The sequence below is a fragment of the Branchiostoma lanceolatum genome, chromosome 3 (assembly GCF_035083965.1).
Source record: "Branchiostoma lanceolatum isolate klBraLanc5 chromosome 3, klBraLanc5.hap2, whole genome shotgun sequence".
Lineage (NCBI taxonomy): Eukaryota > Metazoa > Chordata > Leptocardii > Amphioxiformes > Branchiostomatidae > Branchiostoma > Branchiostoma lanceolatum.
The window spans coordinates 12,367,243-12,383,018 of NC_089724.1; the positions used below are offsets into that span (position 1 = coordinate 12,367,243).

A 15,776-nucleotide genomic window follows, 5' to 3' on the forward strand; every position below is an offset into this window, starting at 1 on the left:
GTATGAGGTGATCCTTGTTAACTAAAAAGACAACATTTGACTTAAGAAGGGTCATGGCAACGACTGTCTGAATCTTTGTTTCATAAGAAACTCGTAATCGTCATTTTCATAAGTTCACACTGACGTGATTTTATGGATAACATCTGCTCGCGCATCATTGTTTCAAAATCTATGGTTTAAGAAAACCAAGAAGAGGAACTTATGCTCCATTTGACAGAGTTTTTAAGGATGTTTGCCTTTTCTTGTCGAACCTGCTCTGCTGCATTCCTTGTGATTCACACCGACCCATACGGTGTACCTACAAACAGCGTATTTACTCCGAAGACTTTCATTTCCTTGGGACAGTTTCTCGGTTCTGAGTCACTCTAAAACGGTATGTTAAAATTCTTTATACAATGCAATAGAATCTAGCATACACGATGTGATAAAAATATGATGATCAGACGAATCGGTGCAGTTTTTCAAACCAGCTGTATTGCAATTCACCCGGTTGTATCATTTTAGCCTCATCATGTCATTCATAGTGCTGGCCAATGAGGCATATCTGTAGCCGTCAATGTTGCAGTTCTTAAACCACGTTTTTCGACGATGAAGAAATTTTGTGGCTTTTCAGTCCAAGACCTCCCATAGACAGGAACCCATCCGGAGGTTTGGGAATATTGTAATCTCCAAGCAGATGTTGGGGGAAGCAAATGGTATCGATATCGTTCGATGCCCGGCGCGCTTTGATTTTCTGGCAGTACTATTTCTATACCACAAGAAGTACAGGTAAGAATGTACGACAATGCTGTAAATCATTTTTAGAAAAGGAGCAAATACGTGGAATATACTGAAACAAAGGACCTGACTTCTGAAAGAACAGGAGTAAAGGATGTAGTTTTCTTTGTATACCATGTTCTGTGAGTAGAATAATTTTTGGCAACTGATCACGTAGGTTTAAAAAGTTAGGCATATTTTCTCGCTCTCAATATTTCTCTTTTTCGCGATCTTGTGTCAGATTTGGGGTGTCGAGAGGATATCGATGTAATCCATAAAATCAGTGTGGTCTAATATCCTAATTGTCATCACGCAATACTAACTTATCACAAGCACGAGCTACTTCAGGGCACGGGTCCTTTTGATATTTTCGCCAAGGCGTTACGGAGCAGAAATGTTGGCAGTATCATTTAGCATCTACAGACACAAGCAAATTATGTGTTTCCGTTTTTCTTTCACAGTTGTGGTGTGATTTACATGCAAGATCTGCATTCCGCTCGAAATTTCATTACACGAAACTTTGGTACGAGACAATACTTTGGTGCGAGACCACTGGCGGGAAAAAAGGTCAAAAGCTCAACCACTTCCGGGTTGTACATATATTTTGGCGGATAGAAACAAAGAACACCATCGCTTTGGTTAGGTGACATTTTGAGGCCTTTTGGTGGATTTAAGAGTTTGTTCAACGATGGGAAAGGTTACAAATCTCATTTGTGCTCGTTTCGGCAACATCCCCGCCCGTGTGATGTGCGTGTTGGTTCTTGTGTGCCAAGGCGCCCTGCTCGACTATTGTCTGGCCTTCTACCTGAACTTGAACTGGCTAGGTTGGATCGCTGCGGACGTCGTGGTGGTCTGTCTGTGGTTGTACGCGCTCATAACATCGTACCGATACTTCAGACAGACGTGGATGTCGCCAGGCGCCGCCCGGACCCGTGACGAGCTGCCGTTCGCCTTCATCTCGTGGTTTGTGTACGCCTGTCTGTACGTGCCCAGGGTCGCCATCATCTTCAAGTGGGAGATCGCCGCCAAACTCATCGACCACGACTGGTTCGGCCCGAACGCGCTCAAGACGACACTAGCCTTGTCTGCCCCCTTGTTCCTCCTGCTCCTGTACGGTCACCACGACGCCAAGCCGCACAGCAACAGGAAAAATTACGTGGACAGGCTCGCCCTAGGGGTAACCTTCGACATCCTGGACTCTCTAGAGTTACTGGATATTCTGTTTGTGGAGGAATCGCGGGTCATCTTAACCTTTGACCTGGAGAATGCCATCCTTTCCTTCGCGTGCATCGTCTTCTTCCTCCCTACAGTCGCCCTCTTCGAACTGAGGAAGAACAGGTCTGATGGTGAAGTCGCCTCGGTAAATTTCGGAGTGCTCTACTCCCTCCTCTTCATGCTATTAGTGAACATTCCCTTCCTGGTCATCAGGCTGCTCCTGTGGAATATCTACAACCAAGACGTGTCCGTGTTCCTCATTAAGAACGTCATGCTGCTGATCATGGGGTTCAAGGACATCTGGGAAAACCTGGGCCCGCACGGACCCCGGAAGTGCTCGGAGTGTGACGGCACGTTCCACCCTGATCAGATCGAGCCGCACAAGGAGAAGTGTGCGCCAGAGGAGGCCATGGAGCTCCAAGATGGAGGGGCTGAGTCGGAAGCAAGCAAATTACCAATAGAAGCGCATTCTTCCGTGTGAAATCTACTATCAGCAAATGAATGTTATTGAGTTGTCTACTTAAAGACGTTTTTAGTTTATATAAAGTGGAACACAATTTTTAAGGCTTTCCAAATAAACCCAAAATATGTGAAACGCACCCGTGTGTCACCCGATTTTGCCGCAATGTCACCAAAACTGAAGCCTCCTATTTTACTGGCAAGTTCGTTCTCATTTAGCGTTTTTTTAAACGACTGTTGCCTGTGCACATCTGTAGCAGTACTGCAACTGAAACTGAGAGAAAGTTTGTATGATACCGTTTAAAGGATGTAGCTAATATATATATATATATATATTGCATTTTTGTTGCAATAACTTTTAATGTGGACTTTTCTCCTGAACGATAACTTATAACCTGACCAAATCCCCTCACAAGAAGTATGCAGTATTGGGAAGGGAAATTGCGAATGGATTTTTTATGATTTTTGGTATGTTAGGTTTCGTATGTATAGAATAAAAGATTCATATGACAATATGCAAATTGCGCAAATCAGACCATAATTTTAATTTTCAATGAGGTTCCAACGTGTTCCATGCTATGAATTTCATACAATACATGTGACAAACGTAATTGTACTGTGAGCGGTAACGTCACATTTTACCTCGGTAGTAAATGATACCAGTTTCATACTTGTGAGTCGTGACATATGTAAGCAAATGTGAACATCATGATCATCAGACAGATAAAGTACATGATGATTGTGTGAAGTAAAGAAGCAGAAGTCGCTACATTTGATGAGGTGGATTTGTATTCTTGCTCTTCTCTAGACTGAATCGTTCATTTCGTTTCCCTCTCCTTTTCTTCATTCTGACCACCTACATATGTATTTCTGAGAAAGTAAATTATTTCTCTAACTTAGTCACCATACCGCATTTCCGTCGTAATAACTTTATATATTACAAGGTACAAAGTATGGCATCTACTAGAACATAACTACAGTTCCATAAGGCTAATCTACCCGTTACAAGAGTGCGTAGTATATATAATATTATGAGAATGGGCTCAATGGAGGAATCTCTAACGTCTAGACAATATTGATATGCTTTCCTGTGTATACCATGCAGGGGTTGTCACATGTCATCATATATGTAATGGGTCATCCATTGACCGTACCCAAATATGGTGATGGTCAGCGGATGAACTAGCCAGGAAGACATGTACACCCCTGACCCCCTGTACACGGGTATCATTATTTCTTCCTGGGTCATTACCTTTAGCCAACGTCTAATAATGAGCAGGGTACCATCCTCCGTTGCAACCACTGGCTCAATCGTTTGGCTTGCTAACCAGGCGAATCGATTGAGCCAGTGGTTACTACGTAGGTTGGTACCCAGGCTAAGGAAATAGTGCCCGCGCCTACACGCATTTCTTAGAACAAACCAGGGAGAACATGTCGCAGACAATAAGATCTTTGAAAGCGAACTACTGTTAACATTAACTTACAAAGCAATGGCTATGGCACCCTAGCATAGTTAAGAAAGAATTACAAAGAATGTCTCTGGCTTATTCCCCGTCGTCGAGGATTAGTGGGAAGGGCAGGCCCTCTGATGGCTGAACAGTCAGCTCTAGCTATTTAGCACATTTATTTAGTTCAGAAAAGTATTTCAGTCAATTCACGTGTTAACCGCATTTACCTGTGTTAACAATTGGCAGCGCATCCCAACTCATTAAATTACTAGAAAGAATATTAAATCCCTTACTAGTGATTTGATGAGCTAGCATGCCTTTAACTCATTAAATCACTATAACAGAATCTTTAAATCCCTTACTAGTGATTTAATGAGCTAGCATGCCTCTAACTCATTAAATCACTATAACACAATCTTTACATCCCTTACTAGTGATTAAATGAGCTAGCATGCCTCTAACTCATTAAATCACTATAACAGAATCTTTAAATCCCTTACTAGTGATTAAATGAGCTAGCATGCCTCTAACTCATTAAATCACTATAACAGAATCTTTAAATCCCTTACTAGTGATTTAATGAGCTAGCATGCCTATAACACATTAAATCACTATAACAGAATCTTTAAAACCCTTACTAGTGATTTAATGAGCTAGCATGCCTCTAACTCATTAAATCACTATAACAGAATCTTTAAATCCCTTACTAGTGATTAAATGAGCTAGCATGCCTCTAACTCATTAAATCACTATAACAGAATCTTTAAATCCCTTACTAGTGATTAAATGAGCTAGCATGCCTCTAACTCATTAAATCACTATAACAGAATCTTTAAATCCCTTACTAGTGATTTAATGAGCTAGCATGCCTCTAACTCATTAAATCACTATAACAGAATATTTAAATCCCTTACTAGTGATTTAATGAGCTAGCATGCCTCTAACTCATAAAATCACTAGTAAGGAATCATTTAAATCCATTACTAGTGATTAAATGAGCTAGCATGCTTCTAACTCATAAAATCACTAGTAAGAGATTTTTCAATTCTCTTGTAGTGATTTAATGTGCTAAACCCTGTACGGCTGGGCCAGCTGAAAGTATTACACGGTCGTCGTCGCCACGGACCAGATTCAATCACACCTCACAGCCCTGAGCTGCCATATGGGCCTCATGTGTTACCTTTGGTACGCACGAGAGGAGGCCCAAACGTGTCCATCACGTAAGTCTGGGAATGTACTAACGATACGGTTATCTATTACCAAGGAGCCATATCGCTGCTAGTCAAAGCATAATCTGAACAAGTGCAACTACACTCTTTACATTACCGTTTCTTTCTTTTCCCACTGGTAAGTAACAGAAAGAGGACGTTTTGAGGCGGTTTACCTGGGTTTTTGAACTTCTTTTCTTTCAAGTCTCACGAACGAGGCCGCCCTCGCCCCGACCCCCGCTACGTACTTCTGCGATCGGCTCATATCGTTGACCAGTTATGACCTCACTCGACAAGAAAACGAAAATACACTACTGCATGTAAAACAAATAGATGAATAGTAACTGTTAACTTGAGATTTACATACACTATCACTTCAGTCAACGTTAAATCCATTACACACGGGACAATTTTCCAGTGGATAACGTTCAATGTGGTTGAAATAAAGTTTACAGCTGATATATTCGGAGAAGTTTGTTTAAGTTCTAATCAACCAAGACTTCAGCATACCCGAATGACATTGATATTCTTCCCTTACTGCTCTAGTTGAAAAATGTTGGCTTTCTTGTAAACAGGATTACGTTCCAACATCTGTTCCTAGACAATGGTGTACTGACTTCTTATCCTGGTTTGCCATCTCATCTCATGTTGCGTTAAATCGAACCGTTAATTAATCATGTCACTTGTGGAGGAGACACGACAGACATGTGTTTTGCTTACTTTTGCGATCGGCTGATGTCCTTCATCTGTGTCGCCCGCACTAGTATGACGACATCCCCTGTGTGTCATATCATATTGAGAACACCGGCAAATTTAAGCCTATTTTCACCCATATTGTGGATTGTACCCTGACGAGTATTTGTGTACGGCACTTATAAAAACAGCATATGGGATTGTAAGGAAGGCGGGGATGTTAGCGTTCCTTCTGTAATGGATCTTGCTGGCGGGGTGACGAAGAAGATGACGAGACGACGGAAGACGTATCGTTAGTACATTCCCTGGAGACTTACGTGATGGACACGTTTGGGCCTCCTCTCGTGCGTACCAATGGTAACACATGAGGCCCATATGGCAGCTCAGGGCTGTGAGGTGTAATTGAATCTGGTCCGTGGCGACGACGACCGTGTAATACTTTCAGCTGGCCCAGCCGCACAGGGTTTAGCACATTAAATCACTATAAGAGAATCGAAAAATCTCTTACTAGTGATTTTATGAGTTAGAAGCATGCTAGCTCATTAAATCACTAGTAATGGATTTAAATGATTCCTTACTAGTGATTTTATGAGTTAGAGGCATGCTAGCTCATTAAATCACTAGTAAAGGATTTAAATAATTCCTTACTAGTGATTTAATGAGTTAGAGGCATGCTAGCTCATTTAATCACTAGTAAGGGATTTAAATGATTCCTTACTAGTGATTCTATGAGTTAGAGGCATGCTAGCTCATTAAATCACTAGTAAGGGATTTAAATGATTCCTTACTAGTGATTTTATGAGTTAGAGGCATGCTAGCTCATTAAATCACTAGTAAGGGATTTAGATAACCTCTTACTAGTGATTTTATGAGTTAGAGGCATGCTAGCTCATTAAATCACTAGAAAGGGATTTAATTATTCCTTTAGTAGTGATTTTATGAGTTAGAGGCATGCTAGCTCATTGAATCACTAGAAAGGGATTTAAATAATCTCTTACTAGTGATTTTATGAGTTAGAGGCATGCTAGCTCATTAAATCACTAGTAATGGATTTAAATGATTCCTTACTAGTGATTTAATGAGTTAGAGGCATGTTAGCTCATTAAATCACTAGTAAGGGATTTAAATAATCTCTTACTAGTGATTTTATGAGTTAGAGGCATGCTAGCTCATTAAATCACTAGTAAGGGATTTAAAAATTTATTACTAGTGATTACTGAGAGTTACTCTTACAAAAAATCACTAGCACAACTTTTTTACTTACTTCGTGTTTTGGCATGTTTTACTAATACTAACTAAATAAATGTGTTAAATAATCAAGTCTGAACAGTCCTATCCTGGAGAGGCATGCTCGCCCGCATCGCTCGCAGATGACCTGGGTCTGGGCTGGTAGATTCAAAGAATAACAATTTTACAAACAACAGGGCGGTGAACAGCAAATTTTATTGTTAAAGTCAAAACTCAAAGCAGTTTGTGTAGTAATTAGAACATTCCGTGAACTTCGTGAGGCTGTGTATTTGTCCTAGTTCAAATGGCAGTCCGACTAGGATGGACTCATTTGATTACAGTGTCAGCTTGACTCACCGACACCTTTCGTTGCTACAACTTGGACCTTGCCTCGTTAGTATCAGCATGTCCAGAAAGGTGAATTCCTAATTCGCCCTGTGACATAAGTCCGTGACCCAGAAAAACACTCACGTGGTATAGGAACCTGTTGTCGCGGGTCATTGGCAGTGTGGTGTCTGCGTCTCGAACAGTTCGGAAAGTGCAAGGTGAGAGTTGTTAACAGGTTAGAATCCCTGCCACATCCATTCTTCTTTTGTTAATCCCCAGGCCGATGTACGGATAAGGCTTATGTCTTTACCGCTTTTGATCTTTTTTCAGCTCGTTCTGCTATTTTTGCACGCCAGTTGCGGTCTTGTTCAACGAGGCATCCAGCGGATAAAATGCTAGCTTTAAGACGTATACTCGTATGTACTAAACCAACGTGCAATGGATGTGACTTCAGAGTACGTTTAGGGATATTAATGGAAGTCCTCGGTAATCATGACCATCCGTGCAGAGATCTTGACTGCTTCTTCGACCAATCTGAGGTTTTGGTCCATTGCCATTCGCGTGCGAACGATTAAGTCGTACTGGATAAACTTTCACACAGCGTCATGTACTGGTGCACTAGTTCGTCAACGTACTGCCATATATATATATATCATAGTTGGCGTGTACTTGTCAGCACGATTGCGCCAAGGTTGGATCGTTGCGACAACCTTGCAAGATCTTACGTCATCTTATTAGTTCGTACTGAAGGGGACCAGAAAAAACAGGATACCCAACTTTAAAGAGTCATTGCTACCAACTCGTTAAGCGCAGCACTATGATTAAAGTACACATGATATTTGTTCCGTTGATACCATATTGGAACTCAAATTTCTCCGGCCATTTATCACACAGTTGGTAATGATGGTTGTCCATTATCTCGGCCACTCTGTACAAGTGCCATGAGGGCAAAGTACAAGCGGCCACATGTCATGCATTCTTCAACGATGACCCAGTTCAGAAGACCTGCAAATAACTAGGAATTCACTGCCGTACTTATGACGGCCGTGTTAACTCTGTGAGAGATGGCCATCAGGGCAAACGTTTTAGGTCTGGTAGTCAAGTTGAATTTGCGGCCATTTTTGTACATACGTAAAAGAAGGAAACAACGCAAAGATGTGACAGTCCTATATGTCTAACACTGTGCAAAAGTGTGACAGGGCTATAAGAAAAGTAGTTACTATTCAACTAGTTTTTATTTGCTGACGATAGTTCATTATTGGACATTGTGGAAGATCCTAACGTTACAGCTGATCGACTCAATACTGATCTTAGGAAGATATCATTTTGGTCTTCAACATGGCTTATGAACCTAAACCCTTTAAAGACTGAAGAAATGTGTTTTTCTAAGAAATCAAATCCTCCCGACCACCCCCCTCTTCTTCTTGATAACTGTGTTATCAAATCAGTCAAAACCCACAAGCATATAGGGACTTTTCTTACGTCCACCTTGTCATGGGAAACCCCACTTTCTCATATGATTGGCAAGGCGTCCAAACGAGTGTCCACTCTTAACAAATTGAAATTCAGATTATCACGAACAGTACTTGATGTTATTTATAAATCCTTTATTCGTCCTCTCCTTGAATATGCTGACATTATTTGGCATGGATGTACTTTATATGATTCCCAGCGATTAGAACGTGTCCAATACGAATGCGCGCTTGCAGTCTCAGGGGCTGTAAGAGGGTCTTCGTATTCTTCGCTACTTTCTGAATTAGGTTGGGAAAAACTTTCGGATCGTCGTCACGTTCACTCTCTAATCATGTTCTACAAAATTGTCCATGGCCATACTCGCCAGTATCTTAAGGATTTGATCCCTCCTGAAGTCTCCATTTCTACTTCTTATAATCTTCGTAACAAACTTAATCTAAGGATACCGCTCTGCTCTACAACTCGATATCAAAAGTCTTTTATTCCTTATGCAACGCATCATTGGAACGGTCTTGGTATAGCTGTTCGATCCTTAAATCTTTCGTTGTTTAAAAAACATCTATTGAAATTAGTACGTCCCTCTTTCTATTCACATTTTAGTCATGGCCCCCGGTACACTTGCGCCCTCCTCACACGCCTTCGCACCGGCACGTGCAGTCTTAACCTAAGTTTATTTACACGCAACTTAGCAACAAGTCCAGCCTGCACTTGCGGATGTCGAAGCGAAAGCGTTGCTCATTATCTTTTGTACTGCCCTATATACAATCAACAAAGACTCAACCTTCTGGGCAACCTACGGAACCTTTTAGCCCCTATTCTTGATATCAATACTTTGTCTGATCAAGCCTTCATTTATTTATTATTAAGAGGTTCATCCTTTGTTTCGTATGATTTCAACTGTAACATTTTAGGCTTGACTCAGCACTATATTTTGACAAGCAGACGTTTTAAAACTTAGTTCAGGTATATTGATATATTCATTGTTTGTTTGTTTGTTAGCTTGTTTGTATTGGACGACCCAATTGCTGTTTCTCATTGCTATTGTACTTGTCTATGTAACTTGTATTTTTTTTTCCAGAGGTGATGTTTAATATTAGCTTTAGCTAGAGTACATCACCTCTGTGTCCTGTTTATTCTTCTGTTGTTTAATAAATAAAAAAATAAAAAAATAAAAAACTAGTACCACGTGCTTCTTGCCTTGCATGATACATTTCTCTTCATTTTGTTCTCTATATTTTTCCATTGAATAGAGGAAGTGACAATCCCCTACCCGACGTTTGACTGACAGGCGCGTCTGATCACGTGCACCATGAAACTGGCAGTGTTTGGGGCCACTGGTCCTACAGGTATGTTAGATAAGCTGGTGTGTTACGCCGAATGGCGGTTATACCTGCTATATAGATACAGACAAATACAGATACAGACTATTGATACATATGCAATATGTACGTCCACCCAGTGATTGTCCCGACTGCTTTTACACCCCCGATGTTGGTGTTTTATTTACAAAAAATATATTCTATTGGATCTCAAATATTAGATATAAACTGTAAGATAGAAAAGAATGTTCAATGCTCCAGAATAGTTAGATAGTTTGCCCCAAAGAAATTTATAAAGAAATAAAAATACGTTGTATTTCAAACTGCAATTTGTTATAGTGCTTGCAATGTTGTTCTGCAGGTGTTGAGGTTGTACAACAGGCCCTTGCCCTGGGTCATGACGTCACTGCTCTGGTCAGGAACCCAGACAAGATGAAAGATCTGGTCCCCGAAAAGGACTTCAAGGTTTGCATTCGGCTCATATATGCACATTTCTTCAAATTAGACAAGCGTATAACATGCATTTAGCACATGCTTAGTACATCTCAGTGTTGGAACTAGTACTTGTCAAGTTCAAGTTAGATTGCAGTAGAGCAGATGGAACGTTTGCTTTCAGTTGAAATCAGCTGGGTGTCAAGTCCTAGCCTTGTATGGTCATAATTTTACAACGTACTCAATGGACTACTTTGTATTGTTGATTGTGTAACAGAGGTGATGCATTTTTTTAACACAGCTTTCATGGATGTTGGTTATTGTCCTAGCCTATCATCGTATTGTATCGCTTATCATGCCACTGTTTGTATGTATCATGCTTATGGTAAACAACTGGTATAAGCATATTAGATAACGGTTGTTGAAGTTTGCTGTTGTATGAGAATCTAATAAGCATTCTATAGTTGATCATTATTTGGCAGCTGGTGCCTTGCTAATGTCACAGACTCTTTTTTTTTCTTTTCATCATCCACAGATTGAGAAGATCGACTTCTCCTCTCCTGAGTCGATAGAACCACATCTACAGGACAAGGATGCTGTCCTATCCTGCCTGGGAAGTATGTAGATATCTACCTTGGGAAAGTAACAATAGTGTAGTCTAGTCTAGCTTAGTTTAGCAATGGGCAAACTGAAAGAAATAAGAGGGGAGTTTGCCATCAGTTGCAAACAGGAGATGTGTAGAAATGTTGGATATATGTGTATGACTTCCTATATGTAGGAGGCAAACTGGACTGACAAAGTGAAGTGAAGCGAAGTGAAGTAGTCTATAAGAAGACCGTAAATTGGGTCATCTTTGCTGTAATCAACCTTGCTCTCCGCACAACATCTGCCTACGGAAGATACAGTAGTGCCATTTGCCAGTTTTAAAATCAAGAAGAGTAACGTCAGCTAGGGGTGACCCGGTGAGCTTGGTCAAAAACGCGAGCCGCAGCGAAGCCGCATTGCACTACCATCAGCTACTTGAAAACACACATCATGCTTCACCTCAATTGAGGATGACTGTTTTACCTTACCTTTAAAATAAGTGCGTCTAAGTTTCCCATCCCGGTTATGCATTATACTTTATGAAGATGGTGTAGCTGAAGGCATGCGCAGACACAACGGGACGAGGTTATAGATAATCAAGAATAACGTTAACAGTTGAAACACCAGGCATCTTCCTTGTGTCCATGTTTCTTATAACACAGTTTCTTGCCTTTTGTAGGTAAGAGCGCTCCATGGTCAACAGTCACCTTGTACACCGACTCCATGAAGGTGATTGTTTCCGCCATGAGGAAGAACAGCATCAGGCGGCTGGTCTTTGTGTCGTCCTGGTACCTCACTGGTACATGTTTTTTCTTCTTATTGTAATTTTTGTCAGCAATTGATATTTTCATACAATGCAGCACGTGGTTCTTGACATTGGTAACGAAATGGTTGTATGTTATGGCAACAAATACGGTCCATCCCGTAACATTCTTATCTTTGTCATTGTTTCAGATGACCCGAAAGACCCACCGCCTTTTCTGCTGCGCTGGGTTTTCAAGCCTTTGTTGACAGGACGAATCTTTCAAAATTTAGCAGAGACGGAGCAGTACCTTCAGGGGTGTGATGACATCGACTTTACTGCTGTTAAGGCCCCGCATCTTTTAACAGGACCGGTGACTGGTACGATTCAGCTGGTTCCTAATTTTCATCGATTGCAAAATTTATACTGTACATGCATGATTTAAACAGCAGTGTTGCTGTTCTATCTATATGCATGTAACGAGCTCTCCACGTCCTTTTGGGTGGGGCTGGGGTAGTGGTGGTTGGAAGGAGGTTTGACTTCAGGCCCCGAAGAAATGAACAGGGTCTAGTATCCCAAACCATGCGTCACCATTGAAAAGGCAACATTGACTTTGTTGTATTTCCTAGACATGGAGTTCCGAACTGAGGAAGGTGAGCAGGTACATGACAGGGAGGGGATGCGAGGGATGTGCCGTGCGGATGTGGCCAGGTCAGTTCTTTTCCAAACAGTTCAATTCATTCATCCTGCTTAACAGTTTTCAAGTGATATCAATACTTTAGTAGTGTACGATTGATAATTACTGATACCACAAAATAGTTTTGTTCTCACTACCTCTACCTCTCCAGGTTCATGCTGTCAACCATCTCGTCAGAGGAATGGGTGAAGAAGTGTGTGGCTGTCATCGCTGTTCCTAAGAAATAGCGGAGTGTCCAATCTGACCCTCATCTGGTCAGGTTATTTCAAGTTGCCTGTCCAAGATGTGCCAAGCCTTGCCTAGTAGCCATTAGGGATGGACCAGGAAAGACTGTGGGTATAGGGAAAATGAATTTTGCATTGGAGAACCAAACATATTGTAAAACCATTTCTTCCCAACCCCCATGATCTTTACTGATCCATTCCTTACTAAAGCTAAATTGAATATGGACTTCCAACGCACAAGTACTGAACTTAAACGCACAGTATGGACATGCCTTGGGTAAAGGTTTTGTTTCAATGGCTGAATGGCATGTTGAATTCAAAATCACACCTTGGTAATAGTAATTTATTTTGAAACGCTTTACTTTAACATGGAATATTGAATTCTAATGAACATTGAATAGGAAATGTAAATGTGATGCTTCTGTATGGAATATTGACTTTTTACATACATTTGCAGTAATGAGAGGGATGTTTCCAAGAACATCATTCAATCGACTAGAACCTGATAAAAATATCAGTGAAGGACACACACAGGAACACCAAGATATTAAGTGGTTATATATTCCATCGTTTGATATCTCATAAACCTCCATCGGACAGGATCAAACATCAGCAAACTAGCCATGGTCAAAGCTTGGTTCACCTGGGGTAATTCACCTCAGCAATAGAAAATAAAACTAATAACTAAACGAGTTAGGTTCATAAACGTTTCAATTAATAGATATAATTTTGTCATAGCTTTGCTATTTTGTTGTTGTTGATTATAGTATGCAATACACTCTATTAAAACTGCATTTGCTGAAGAATACTTACAACTGAATCTCATAATCTATATAGGTATATATGTATCGTCTTTTTTACTTTTTGGGCATTATGCTGAAGCTATGCAACCATATATGAACTTCCTTCATTGCCCCAGATTTTGAGTAAAACAGATCTTACGACGCTGCAAATGATATTGCAGAAAACACCTGTTATTACCTGCATAATTAGGTGCTGTACTGGTAGGAGAACTTGAATCCCGAGTCCACTGTATGGGCGTCCGTCTTGAAGCGGACCTTGAGTCCGTTAGCGGAGGTGACTGGGTCTGGACCCTTATCACCACACCACCGGCCTACGGGGAGAGGGGACAGTTAAAAAAGATTAAATGTTGACCTAGTCAATAAAACGCTTGTGCGCATACAACTCAGATAGAAGTGACACATGTAACGTTAGAATCGTACCTAAAACTGGTGATTTAGATTCATGTCTAAGTCGTTAAAGATTTGCAGAGCAGTCCTTTTTCTTTGAAAAATATAGGATGAATTAAAATACGGGACAAAGCTAATCTGATAGTAAATATATGACCAAAAGCATGCCGATTTCCGCCCCAACACTCAAGAGACGGTGTTTAGTTTGAAGCTGTTCCAAATCTTTTCAAATCATTCAGTAGTCTGGTGAACTTCCGTGGACTAACCGAGTCGATTCGGGCCGTCGAAGATCTCCACGAAGTCGTAGATGCAGCCTGTGTACTGCCCCAGCTCGTGTTCCTCCACGTGCTCCAGCATGAACTCGGTGAAGGTGACGGTGACGCCGGTCGTCCCATCACGGGGAGGCAGGGTCCATGTACAGTCCACGTTGTTGTCATAGTGTGCCGGGAAGCTTGGGGGGGGGGGGGGCATAGAGAGGTTAGCATATATGGGTTATGAAAGTACGGCACGCGCAAAGCAACACGGAGGCACACGTACGCTTGATACCGCGTGTCATTTTTCAGTCAATAGTTGGAGGCATCTCGTTTATTCTGGTAAATCTAGCAGGTGGCGTGGTCAGTGATTGAATCTTGATATGTTTGATGACGTCTTATGCCATCTATCAATTGATTATGACATGTGTGTCATTGATGTAATTTCGCTATGACTCCTTTCTCGGCCATCATTTTAACGTCTAACGTCTAACGTCTAAAGATTATAATTACAACGTTACAAACAACACGGTGAACAGCAAAGTTTATTATTAACGTCAAAACTCAAAGCAGTATGTGCAACGTTAGTAATAAGAAAATCCCGTGAACTTCGTAAGGCTGTGTACTTTGGGAGTCCGACATGGATGGACTCATCTGTCAGCTTGACTCGCCGACGCCTTTCGTTGGTGGTCACAGTGGAGCTGGGGGTGTCCCTGTGGTGTAGTGGTCTGCGCCTTCTGCCTCTCACCACATCTGGTTCAAATTACTTAGACCAGAAGGACTGGGGTTCAAGCCCCAGGTTGGACACCTCTGGACAAGAGACGCATTGAGTCATACCAAAGACTTTATAAAAATGATACATACTTCTGAAACAGTATGAAACACACAGTGGACTAGCCCCCTGCTACAGTGATTGCACCACAGTGTAACTCAGGGCTATGAAACGGAGATGGGCACCGCCCTATACATCAATAATGGTGTGGGAGGATTCTAACTAACTAACACAGTGGAGCTTACGTGCCGCTTGGACTTTGGATTTATTATATCAGCATGTCCATAAAGGTGAATTCCTAAGGCGCCCTGTGACATAAGTCCGTGACCCAGAAAAAAACCTCACGTGGTATAGGAACCTGTTGTCGCGGGTCATCGGCAGTGTGGTGTCTGCGTCTCGAACAGTTCGGAAAGTACAAGGTGAGAGTGATAAACTGGTTAGAATCCCTACCACATCCATTTTTCTTTTGTTAATTCCCAGGCCGATGTACGGATAAGGCTTATTTCTTTACCGCTTTTGATCTCTTTTCAGCTCGTTTTGCTATTTTTGCACGCCACGTGCGGTCTTGTTCAACTAGGCATCCAGCGGATAAAATGCTAGCTTTAAGACGTATACTCGTATGTACTAAACCAACGTGCAATGGATGTGACTTCAGAGTACGTTTAGGGATATTAATGGAAGTCCACGGCAATCATGATCATCCGTGCAGAGATCTTGACTACTTCTTCGACCGCTCTGAGGTTTTGGTCCATTGCCAT

The 15,776-nt window shown here is 41.4% G+C and overlaps 2 protein-coding genes and 1 long non-coding RNA gene across 4 annotated transcripts; 2 read left to right on the top strand and 1 right to left on the bottom strand.

The window, feature by feature from the left end:
• The first annotated feature begins 5 nt into the window (after positions 1-5).
• On the top strand, positions 6-13,611 carry LOC136430326 (flavin reductase (NADPH)-like). 2 transcript variants are annotated; one of them, XM_066420830.1, is made up of 8 exons: positions 6-373; positions 10,057-10,152; positions 10,487-10,590; positions 11,093-11,174; positions 11,822-11,941; positions 12,097-12,264; positions 12,514-12,595; positions 12,733-13,611. In XM_066420830.1, exons 2-8 carry the CDS (start codon positions 10,116-10,118, stop codon positions 12,806-12,808), a joined length of 669 nt encoding a protein of 222 aa, XP_066276927.1. In that variant the 5' UTR covers positions 6-373; positions 10,057-10,115; the 3' UTR covers positions 12,809-13,611. The 2 variants fall into 2 exon arrangements, with proteins under 2 accessions (XP_066276927.1, XP_066276928.1); XM_066420831.1 differs by lacking the exon at positions 6-373 and adding an exon at positions 7,352-7,551.
• Positions 1,229-3,201, top strand: LOC136430324 (transmembrane protein 121B-like). The gene has a single exon (XM_066420828.1). It carries the CDS (start codon positions 1,445-1,447, stop codon positions 2,450-2,452), a length of 1,008 nt encoding a protein of 335 aa, XP_066276925.1. The 5' UTR covers positions 1,229-1,444; the 3' UTR covers positions 2,453-3,201.
• Positions 13,360-14,452, bottom strand: LOC136430327 (uncharacterized). Its single transcript, XR_010754888.1, has 2 exons — positions 14,262-14,452; positions 13,360-13,919 (listed from the first exon to the last, which is right to left on the bottom strand). It is a non-coding gene; the product is annotated as an uncharacterized lncRNA (long non-coding RNA).
• Positions 14,453-15,776: the final 1,324 nt, after the last annotated feature.

Excerpts from the sequence above, each read along its gene's own strand:
- LOC136430324 (XM_066420828.1), top strand. The coding sequence starts at position 1,445 with ATGGGAAAGGTTACAAATCTCATTTGTGCTCGTTTCGGCAACATCCCC.
- LOC136430326 (XM_066420830.1), top strand. The coding sequence starts at position 10,116 with ATGAAACTGGCAGTGTTTGGGGCCACTGGTCCTACAG. Across the intron at positions 11,175-11,821 it reads TGTCCTATCCTGCCTGGGAA|GTAAGAGCGCTCCATGGTCA; the intron begins GTATGTAGATAT and ends TGCCTTTTGTAG. Across the intron at positions 11,942-12,096 it reads GTCGTCCTGGTACCTCACTG|ATGACCCGAAAGACCCACCG; the intron begins GTACATGTTTTT and ends TCATTGTTTCAG.